The following is an 11,492-nucleotide window of genomic DNA, read 5'->3' as shown; positions in this document are numbered from 1 at the left end:
TGTGTGTGTGGGTGGGGGGGGGGGTTAATTTGTCTGCTAAGCTAATATAGTAACAGTTTTGCGAGAAAGACAAAAAATGCTTCCCAAATCTGGATTTAAAAAAAAAAAAATAAGGGTGATTCCTATCCTGTCATCTCAGTCAGATCTTTCACCTCTGTATTAGCATCATCATTATCATAGCAGACTAATATAATAGTGACGGCCGCCATTTTTTAACTACCGGTACCTTTCTGTTGTTGAGAGCAGGCAGGTCTCCACTATTTTGCCTGAACATCTCCTGCAGCGTCTCAGCCAGCTGGCACAGCAGGAAGCCGTTGTCTAAGCGTTCCATGAAGCTTTCAGCGGTGATTTCCAGACCTGATCAAGGGACATATAAATACATTTAAAAAATAGGGAGAATTCAGCACAGGAAATCCATCACTAAATGTGATTAGTTATGAAATATCCAGTCAGTTCCCAGTGGAAGTAGATTGTGATGCAAGAAACGACTTTGGAGATGACACGCCTGGTTGGGCATGCAAATGTTCACTATGTTACAACTTAGAAAAGTTGCTTCATTACGACATAAGTCAAAGCAAAGTGGAAATGTGTACCTGTACAGTTAATCTAATTATGCTGCGAGCTAAATAGAGATACTGCAGATTGGTCATCAAAATGTGGTGTCCAATTAACTGACTTCCAGCGGTTCATTCTTTCTCAGTGAGATCATCGTGAAATAGGAGGTGGTGGCAATGGGGTGTCTGTGGAAAGAAACTGGAGATTTTTTTTTTCATGCCTTTCTGTTTCTTATAGCAGGAGGGGTCTGGGGGTTCACAGCATTTAATGAGTTCCAAATGTTGTATTGCGCTCAGAAAAAGAGATTGCAATCTTGAGAAATACTCAGTGAGCTCCCGACTTACAGCATACGCACATGCTCCCTTCAACTTCTGCTGTGTGAGGACAATTTATTCCAGAGAGACTTCAAAGAAGTATTTCATTTTGGCTCCTCGGTCCGATAAATGGCTTTGTCTCCCATTACCACATGACTCATCAATACAAACGAATGTCCTCCTCCTACTCAAACGGTAGACTTTTTCCATACTTCTCCTCCCACCTAAACTCTGCTTACCATAACAGCCCCTTGAGGAGCTTTGGATGTACTCAACCTCGAGAAGACAGCTTAAACTAATAACACTATTTATTTAATGGCAACCCTAATGGCTGCTTCGAGCTCAGCTGGTTCCAGTACACCTGCAGAGACACCAGGCGGTGAGAGAAGTTCACATGTATGCCCATCCACAAGCAAAGAGCATGCAAGCATGAAATCTATCTTTTTAACCTTGCACACAACATATGCCCTCATTTCCAGACTACAATGCAGCTGCTTAAAAACCACAATAGCTAAAATTAGCCATAAAAACAAACGTGAACATACATTAGCCACTTCATGTTTATGCTATAGCCAATGCAATCTTTAAAAAAAATGAAAAATCTAACGCCATTTCCATTATGTGGGTAGTGGTAATCATATAGAAAGTATGTTACAAAACAACAACTTTGCTGACTTTCCCAATGTATGCTCACATACTGAGTGATGTTACACATAAATGTGACCGGAATGAACTGTTTCATGTCTCATATAATCCACAAACTCAGCCTACTCATTGTTTGTCAAGTCCACTCGAATTACTTAAACATATAAGCACTTAGCTGATTCAAATGAAATTAGAGCCACTATGTTATTCATGCTTTCGTTTTGTCAGTGCATTGCTGTTTAACAAGAGGACACGCGGTGATTTATGAGACAATAGTAAGCCTGCTGCTGCACTTCCACTACTCCTCACCGCTGGCACTGCATTATTCCTGAGCTGTAATGATGCCCATTTATTCAATTAAGGTAAATCTATAGGAAATTATGTGAAGACTAGTGGTTCAGCTTGACTTCAATTTACAGTAATACAACTACAAGTGTTGATTTACGGGTATTTGAGGGTGGGATATTTTTAAGTCAATGCACTTGCATTTTCACATGGTAATCTGATAGTGACTTGGGGGTGGGGGCGTGTTGCACAATTTGCACTCACCCAGCATATTGGTGAGCCAGAGTGCGAGGTCTTCCTTCATGGGCAACAAGCTGGCTTCATGTCGACTGGCCAGCCACTGGTGGTACTGTTGCATGTCTGTCAGGCCGGGGCTACTTGGATGTTTGGGACTCAGGGAACTGCACATGGTTCCCTCCGGATAACCTAAGGCAGTGAGAGACACGAAACAGGAAGCATGAGAATCTGGACAGGAAACTTCCGGCCTGTCAGTATGCATTGGATCAGGTTTATTCATTTATTTATCCTACATTGCAAAGGTCTTGCATTTAATGTAGAATTATTGTGTGTGTTGTTGGTTGGCATGGATGTACACACAACAACCACATCTTTACATTAGATAGAGTGAGATCCAATTACAGTACAAGAGTTGCATCAAAAATGTCTTGGTGACAAAGGCAATAATGCTCAGTTTTGAGTGACACAAATACAACTAAAATAGTTAACATATTACTGCCAAATATTTAATACATTTCAGACTGTAAATAACTATAATCATTTTTGTCACAGCGGTAGTGATTTTATCTTTATTTGCATTTAAAATGATCATTTCCTGTTTGGCGCTTCCTGTTTAGCACGGTTTGCAAAAAAGTACCTTGACATCTTAAGTACGGCCAGAGTTTATTACGAAGTCATATTTAAACGATAATGTTTACACTCACAGCACCTCCAAAGAGGTGTGTTTTGTGTAATAATTTTATGCCTATGAGCATTTGTATTTGTAAATTATTTAGTGTGGAACGTGAACTATGTTTAATTATCTCGATGTGTTTTGCAATGTTTATCAGCTCTTACGGTGATTAGGCCACGGTTATGGAAAACTGTATGTTGCTCACAAATCAACGGCAAAAATCATCAGTAAAAGTTTCATCCTGGTTCGGGAGGGCATGCTACACTGACAGTGAGTGTAAATGGCCAAGCCAATCATATGACTGGATCCCATTAGTGTGCCTAATGCAATTACCAGTAAATACATGGATGCATGCGTGTGTACTTTTGTTTTCAGGACACTATTTTTTATTCTTCTCCAAAATGATATGTAATCTAAAAGAAAGCTGAACAACGAGGTTTTAACAACATGTGATTTGTGTGTGGGAAGTTGTAATCTAACAGCTGACATTCCGGCCTGCAATTCCCGCAAGGAACAGAGGTGCCTTGAATGAAAACAAGAGACAAAAGATTTTGTCCTATGGGCCAAATCGCGGTGTGGTTTACAGAGCATCTGCTGATATCAATGAATGACATATAAGAAGCACACGAATACAGCTGAACTTCTTTTGCACAGACATCAGGAAAACAAATAGTGTCTCATTCAGTCCACCATGTGTAGTTTAAGTCACGACTGCAGACTCAACAAGGCAGCGGGTCTTATTAATGTGGCCTGACGAGGGACTGTACTTGCCATCAATATTCAAAGCCATATTTAACTACTCCTTAGCACCTGTAATGGGATTTCAGTGACTAAACACAGCCTTCCAATGTCCAGCTTTGCCAAGTGCTGAAATTCTTTCACATTCTACTCCGCAGGCGCTACGGCTTCAAGTCATGAATTCCACAACTACGACTTCTGGCATGGATGAGGAGGTAATGTATCTGTGTAGACATGATGATATTGAAATATACACTTCTTTATTGAAGAATAAGACATCAAAGGATTTTGGATATGTTCCTATTTGCATTTGGAGTATTTTCCCGAGTGCGTCATTTCCCTGTGTTTTGACTGCTGGGGCACCAAAAGGTCTTTGCCCCAAGTTGCGAAAGGACACAACATGAATCGGGTGAGTATGACTAGTGCATGACATTTTCAATTGTTTTGATTTAATTTTCTCAACTGATGAAATTACGGTCTTTGAAAAGTATTTATTTTACTCAAATAATGCGATTAATTTACTTTTGACATTGACTAAGCGGCAAGTGGGCATGTAAAGAAAAAAATGATACTGTGGAAAATATTGTTGAGTTAAAAGATGAAAAATGAATTGTGAACTACTACTTTAAAGAAAACTGTTTTTGTCTGTTGCGCTGACTTACTGTAGATAAAGTGCTACATTTTATGACCACTTTTTGATGAAAAACAGGCAATTCCAACGGGTTCACACGCAACTAAAACTGGAAATGATTCGATTTTTGTAAAAATGTTATTAAAAAAAAAAAAAATCACAAAACCATCATATTACACACTTCTTTATATTGTTGTTGTGGAGATCAGCCATAGTCAACGCAGAATGAGTATTACTGTTAACACAAAAATACCAACATATACCAGCCCTCGTGGTCAGGAAATAGTCTTAAATGCAAAGGTGAACAGAAGCTTTTTCAAAGAAGGAATGAGAGCCTCCATATACGTTCTAACAATGTGTCCATTGCCTCCCTTCGGAGTTGGATGACATCGAATCATACAGTGGACATCTCGAAATTGACATGTTGGCAAGGTCATATTTTCTTCCTGAAGACAAGCTCACCTTGACCTGTCTTTACATCCTAAACTCAGAAGGCGGTCAGGAGCATCACACTGGTGCTACATTCCCACCAGCACCGAGGAGCAGGATGGCAGACCGAATGGGGGCAGTGGGACAAGTTCTCATGTCTCACAGCTTCATTCAAACAAGACCATTGTAAGCCACGCTGGTTGCTTTAGCATTGGATGGTGTCTCAGTCAGTGGGGCAAGTGGGGCAGTTGCCCACTCAATTCAGCAGATGGCGCTATGGTTAAGAAAACTTGTACCTTCAGTTACAGCTATATTGTGGTGAGTGGTATCATTCCAAAACATGAATATATAAATAAACTGGTCTCATGATACTGATAGCACGACTTCTTCAGGTTTTGTCTTTTATTCAGGGTAGACGCATACCAAGAAATGGGACTTATTTGAGTATTCTTCTGATCAAAGTCAGACTATTCGGACTGATTATCCCTTGGTGTGAGGCATGACCGCACCCATTTGCTTGGAAAAATGTCACAAATCGTAATCGTTAAATCATTTACAATCACAAATCTTCAAGTATGTGGTGAAGGTTCGGCCGAACCACAGATAAAGACATACAGACATCTGGTTGAGGGGAGAAGACTTGCTCTTGACTATATGTCAATGGTCGATTGAAGAACTTCCATTTAAAATGTCTGCCGGGCCAACGGTTGTCATCATGTCTTCAGCTATCTGTTAGATATATTGAAACACTATCTGCGAGCCAAAGCTCAGCTCCCAAACGTAAATGAAAAAAAATCACATTCCAGAAAACAAGAGGCACTGCTGCTGAGCATTGCTGTGTGATTTGGCATTCATTAATAGGTCTTTATACTGCAAACCTGACATGTACAACAGAGTAGAATTTCTGCACTTGTAAGCATTACCGTGTGCAGCAGTTGTCATAACACAAGTGCCAATTTTTCCCATCATCATGAGTGGGTTCTCTCTCATTTACACTAAAACGGTAACGACGTTAAAAATTGAACTGCGTGTATCTTGCTTATCGTCTGATCCTCTACTCTATGAGGCAGTGGATGAAACTGAGAGCAACTGGCAATGCAAGAAAAAAAATTGTCATGACATTTTATACTAAATTATACAGACCCTATGTTGTCTACACTGTTGAGTACATTGCCATTGGTGGAGAAATTGTGAGTTAAAGCACATAATCTCAGTGGTTGATGACCCACCATATAAAAATGCTACTGACCTCACTTTGCGACATCATTTGACATAGCTTGTTTGATTTGTCTACATTGAGCTCAAAAGCTGGATTGTTCTGCGGAAATGTGACCCAACATCTCATTGAGTTTTAAGCCACATTTTCCTCGGGAAATATCTGTAAAAGAAACAACCAATTGTTCTGGCCTAGCACCACACTGCTGCCTGACCTCCTCAAGTGCAGGTCAAAAAACATACCTAACCTTGCCTCCGAGTTGGACTTTTTGTACGCATACGTCCCACTAAACCCGCCAGTTACAGTTCCCAGTTCCCAGCGTCAGATTCCAGATCCAGATGTTGACTCAGGATTAGGAGCAGAAGACCTGCACAATAATGGTCAAATATACAAAGATATAAATGTAAACATTCCTCAGACCGAGAAGCCTCATGACTGCCATTGAGGCACCATGACATACCGTGGCTGGCTGCAGATTGCTCCAGGAAATAAAAGCGGATGGGAATTCAGCAACTGAATGAATTACAAAAAAAATAAAAAATCAAGAGTGGCTCTGCTGTTCTTACGCTTTCTGCATGCCATGCACTAGGATCCCACAAGAGATCTACAGCAAGATTTGTCCATTTCAACAGGAGCAAAAGTTCACTGTGTTTTTATGCAAGTCTGCATGCCGTCTATCAAACTGTATCACTTGCTGTATTTAACGGTCAACAACTCATTTATTTCTGCTGAACTTGCAATCAAAGTTTTACGTCGACCAGCCATAAAACCTCATCTGTGATCATGTGCCAATTTACCCTGTGTTCATCCATTTCTAAACAGGCTACAGCAGGCCTTAATTAAACCATGTGCTTCATATACACTGTCAATAAATAACATTTTGGTTAGTCAATCTGTTGTAAAACATATGGATGCGTTCATATGGAAAATTCCTGCACCACAAATGTTTTGCTGCTGTGCATGAATTCAGTTGAATAAATTACTGATTTAATCTGCTGTGACATTTTATGAGAGAAAATGACATTGCATTTAAAACTCTCTATTCATTTGACAATGTTGATAAATATCAAAAAAGCCATATCATGTAATCCACCACTTATTCAGTTGAATAAATTACTGATTTAATCTGCTGTGACATTTTATGAGAGAAAATGACATTGCATTTAAAACTCTCTATTCATTTAACAATGTTGATAAATATCAAAAAAAGCCATATCAGGTAATCCACCACTAAGGATACGGTTTTAAGGCTGATGATTTATGACACAAACCAAAGAGTCCACCACCTAATTAAAACCATCCCGACAACTAGAATCTAAAAGTCACCATTTATTTTAATCTCGACAGTATTATTGGCTTTTAGCTGTCATCGAGTAACAATTTATTGAATCCCAACAGTTGCTAAAACTTCCACTGCCATTGAACATTAAATTCAACAAGTTGGGAACAAGAGTTAACGCAAACAGTGCATGAAGTGTACAAAAAGGCTTGTTATCAGTGCTCACCCTCGGTCTTCAGCTGCTAGGTGCGCACCTTGCTCTCACTCGTCCTCTGAGCTGCCTGTTCCCACTTTTCATGCTTTTCACTGTCGTGCACCCTCCTACAGGTTACGCTGCAGAACCCAACTAGACTAGACCGGGAGGGTCTGCACAACGAGCTGGCTACACACACATGAATGCACATACTCACACAGTTGATGGGAGGGAGGTTTGATCTCCCCACCTCCTCTCACTAACATGCTGCCTCATTATGCCATATCTGGATTACGTTCAATAGAACAGCTCGATAAAGTCGCCCATGCACAGTGTGCGGTTTCATTTGTGTGATGTTCGGGTATAAAATAGTGGATAACACAATGATCATGTATAACTTGTTTCACCATTATTTCACCCAAAATAAATATTTTAGCATCAAACGCAAGCGGATTCAAATGCATCAAATTTTTATGTTGGTGCGGTTTGTGATACTGAAGTTGACAAGTAAATCATAACTAAAAGAAAACTAAAATACTGTACCAATCGAGGGTTTACAGGGTTAAAGCCGCATTTGTTTTGGAGGAAGTTTACATGCGTCTCCTCTCCTTTGCGCATGCGCAAAGCAGTTCAAGCGGCACATACAAAACAAGTTACAGGATAAAGGGGCGAATGGAACGTGAGTTTAGTAGTTTTTACAGTCTAAACGTAAACTACTGGTGTATATTGCTCATAAATACGCTTATTCAATTGCGGAAATGTTTTAAAGTGTGTGGAATTTACGTGACGTTCGAACTCACTATGCTATCATGGTAGCTAGCCCGCTAGCGTGTAGCTTCGACGGCGCAGCGTTGGTCGTCATAAGGAGAGCATTTCTACCGTCCTCCGTGGGAGTACACCGAGGCGGCTCGGTGGTGTTCTTGTGACCGCTGAGAGCGCCGCATGGAGGCGACGCTGAAGAACTTGTCGAGTACGATCGAGTTGCTGGCGGTAGCGGCGCGGAGCGGTGACGTGCGTCTGTGGGATCGACAGTCTCTCTCTCGGGCTTTTCACTGGGCCTGCTACTGCGAGCACCTTTTCTCCAAATACCACCAAAACCCCCAAATTAGGGGAATTATGGAGATTCAACTGCAGCACACTAATAGTCGTTTGCGAGCTGTCTTTGCTGACTATGCTGACCTCTCTTTTTTGGACCTGTCACATTGCCAGCACTTGTTGCTGACAGGGCTGCTGAACAACCCTAATCTGCCCCTCTCCATTATGAAGATACTCTTTGACACCACAAAACCAGCGCATGTCAAACCAGGAGAGTATCAGGATTCCACTGGACTTTGCAGTCGCATCATTCAATGCAAATCTGCTCATAAAATCTTGAGTCCACTCACATGTCACTCAGGAGTGAGTGCGGAGGTGCAGGGCACCTTTTTGAACAAGAGCCTTCACACCCTGTTGAGCCAAGGCGGCGAACCCTGCCGGGCACAGTGTTTTCTTGACACTGTCCTCCAAGGATGCAAAGGAGCAGAACATTTTTATCTGGTCCTCGCTGCCGCTTTGCTGACTGGAGAAAACGCACACGCACAAACTGCTTCAGTGGATTTTCTCCAGGATTGGCTCCAGCAAAATCACAGCCTGCTGCAACACATGTGCTTCACACTGCCTACATCTATTCTTAAGAACCTGGCAAGAGAACATATTAAATTCAGGGACATGTACTGTGCTGTTCTTAAAAAGTGGGCCGCAGATATGGAGTACTGCGTCGATGATGGAGAATGGACGCAAAGCGCCACAAGTACCACAGTGTCTTTTCAGGAAGTGACTGAGCGTTTTGTGGTCTTGTTCGAGGCTTGTCCCACTCTGAGGACCACCGTAGAAAAAGAACTGAATGATTTGAGGATATCCGATGGAGACTTTGATGTCAGAGGACTAAGCGTGTGGGGAGACCTCTTAACAGAAATACGCAAGTGTCAGTTGCAGCTTGATGGATAGTTTGAAAAATGTCAAATTCAGCATCTGCTACACATTTATTCTAAAATCTCATAGAAATTATTCAGCATTTCTTTTTTGGTTTCTCCACTGTAAAATGCTCAGAGAAACAAAGTCCTGAATGAATCTAGAGAATGGGGAAAAATAAACCAGATTAAAAAAATGCTCACATGTTCGTCCTACTTTGTCTGCGCATATAATGAACTTTGCTGTATCTAACTTTGGCGCCACGGTGTTACACTGGTAAGTATGTCCCCTTCACAGTGCAGAGGTCAGGGATTCTATTTCGGCCTCGGCTTCCTCACGCCTGCTTCGGGTTTTTCCGGGTACTCTGCTTTCCTCACGTATTCCAAAAACATGAATGGTTGAATTGATTTAACGCTCTGTCCCTCTGTGATTGTGAGCATGAATGGTTGTTTGTCTATGTGTGCCCTGCCATTGGCTGGTAACCAGTTCAGGATGTCCCCCACCTACTACCCGAAGGCAGCTGGGATAGGCTCCAGCACGCCCGCGACCCTCATGAGGATAAAGCGGTTTGGATGTATCTAACATCGATCCATCCATTTTCCGCTTATCCTGAAGGGGGTCGCAGGAATTGCTTGAGCATATCCCAGCTGACCATGGGCGAGAGATGGAACAATCCCCGAACTGGTCGCCAGTCAGTCACAGGGCACATATGGAGACAAGCAACCATACACAGCCACATTCATACCATCATTGAGTGGGAACTGACCCCACGCTGCCTGCACACAAGTCCGGCGAGTGTACCACTACACCATCAGCGACATTGTATCTAACATGTACATCATATTTATGTCATTAGGTACAACTTCCCCAAATATTGTAAGCAAGGGAAAGGTGGGAACCAGCCTGGCATTCAGTTTGGGAATTGCATAACAAATGTACAAACACAAACTAAGAAAGATGTGCTGCAGATTGACAGGAATGACTCTTAAATGGCAGATTTTGTGTAGGATAAGACAACAGAGATGCTCCTTATTATTGTGGCCTAAGAATAACTTTGGGTCGCAGTCGAAGCGTCAAGGAGCCAGGAATTTTGCAGTTAAGAGTAGCGGTAGACCGCTTCGATGATCAATATTTGTCATTTTGACACATATTGGTATCGGCTTTTTTTTAAGAATCCAATGGCCAATAAGAGATCAATTTCAGACTTTTCCGAATATTCGACGACTCAGTAGGATATCCAAATACCAAAATACTCCATACCTCCCGCCTGTTTCCTGTGTTTGGTCATGTGACTTTCACAAGCCCTTGGGCTCTATGATGTCATTTAGTCAACAGTAAGTGGCAAAATGGCCATTGTAAAGAAAATTTGGGACTTGACATCCCCTGTATTACATGCTGATGAACCTACTCTTGTTGCTCTTTACACTTTTTGTTAGAATTTTAAAGCAAATATGTCTATTGTAAGATTTAAATAAACCCTTTAACATGTTGCACATCTGAAAAGTTGTTGAAGTAACAGCATCATTCACAATTATTAATTTTAATGTGTTGGTATCAGCCTGGAAATCTCGAATTAAGAGAAGTGAGATCAACCCACTGACATACAGCACAGTTCCATAAAGGTGTTGTGAAATGCAAGCATGATTGGGCTGTGCCGGTCAGGTGACTTGAATACTAACTCACACATGGCTGCCTATAGGCCGTAGCACTTCTGTGGCAAGGGATCAATTAGGCACATCCTGTGTGTTCGGTCAAAGGCTGCACAATAGCTGGCGTGTGCTGCACCGTGGATTACAGACCGCGACATCGTGTGCATGCAAACACCAACACAGCCACGGCTCGTTTAACACTCCGTGAAAGCAATTCACGCAGTGACAGACAAGGGTCACCGAGTAACAGCTCGCGTGTACACAACCAATTTATTTCCGAGGCGGGAGTAACATATGTGGCTGACAAAAGGGGAAGCGGCCATGATTAAAGTGGTCTCACCTGCTCCTCTGTTGTAAAAACATGTAAATGATCTCATTGGATTTTCATCACGAGGATGCGGCGCACCAAAACCAATTAGTCATTCTGCAAGGCCATTAGAAATGTCCACGTTTCCAAGCCCGAGTTAACATTTAATGTTTGGGACTCGGTTATTTGTTTATGTATTTATTTAGACTCTTCACAGCCTCATGCATAGGTGCACAGCGGGATTGTTGCCATGGTGATGATTAATGTCACCCGCCCCTCCAGATAAAAAGTAACACACCCCAACTGAGATGGAATTGGTTCTAAGTAAATGATTGTATAACGTGTACAGTAAATAACTATGTTTGACCATGATAGGTGCCCTACAACACGA

General features: G+C 41.8%; 2 protein-coding genes across 5 annotated transcripts in view; one reads left to right on the top strand and one right to left on the bottom strand.

Moving 5' to 3' along the window:
* Window positions 1–8,119, bottom strand: part of gas2a (growth arrest-specific 2a) — an 18,881-nt gene extending 10,762 nt beyond the window's left edge. For 2 of the 4 annotated variants that reach the window (XM_019857024.1, XM_019857027.1), the window contains exons 1-3: window positions 7,229–7,364; window positions 2,064–2,225; window positions 227–357 (exon numbers count right to left, since the gene is read on the bottom strand). In XM_019857024.1, the coding sequence (XP_019712583.1) occupies window positions 227–357; window positions 2,064–2,208 (276 nt within the window). In that variant the 5' untranslated portion in view covers window positions 2,209–2,225; window positions 7,229–7,364. Of the gene's footprint in view, window positions 1–226; window positions 358–2,063; window positions 2,226–5,965; window positions 6,152–7,228; window positions 7,365–7,995 lie in introns of those variants that run through there. The other 2 variants (XM_019857025.1, XM_019857026.1) reach the window with 2 other exon arrangements.
* On the top strand, window positions 8,111–9,327 carry fancf (FA complementation group F). The gene has a single exon (XM_019857023.1). It carries the CDS (start codon window positions 8,138–8,140, stop codon window positions 9,179–9,181), a length of 1,044 nt encoding a protein of 347 aa, XP_019712582.1. The 5' UTR covers window positions 8,111–8,137; the 3' UTR covers window positions 9,182–9,327.
* Window positions 9,328–11,492: the final 2,165 nt, after the last annotated feature.

Source organism: Hippocampus comes, unplaced genomic scaffold (assembly GCF_001891065.2).
Source record: "Hippocampus comes isolate QL1 unplaced genomic scaffold, H_comes_QL1_v1.1 scaffold186, whole genome shotgun sequence".
Taxonomy (NCBI): Eukaryota; Metazoa; Chordata; class Actinopteri; order Syngnathiformes; family Syngnathidae; genus Hippocampus; species Hippocampus comes.
This window is presented reverse-complemented; position numbering and strand designations above follow the sequence as displayed.

Excerpts from the sequence above, each read along its gene's own strand:
- fancf (XM_019857023.1), top strand. The coding sequence starts at position 8,138 with ATGGAGGCGACGCTGAAGAACTTGTCGAGTACGATCGAGTTGCTGGCG.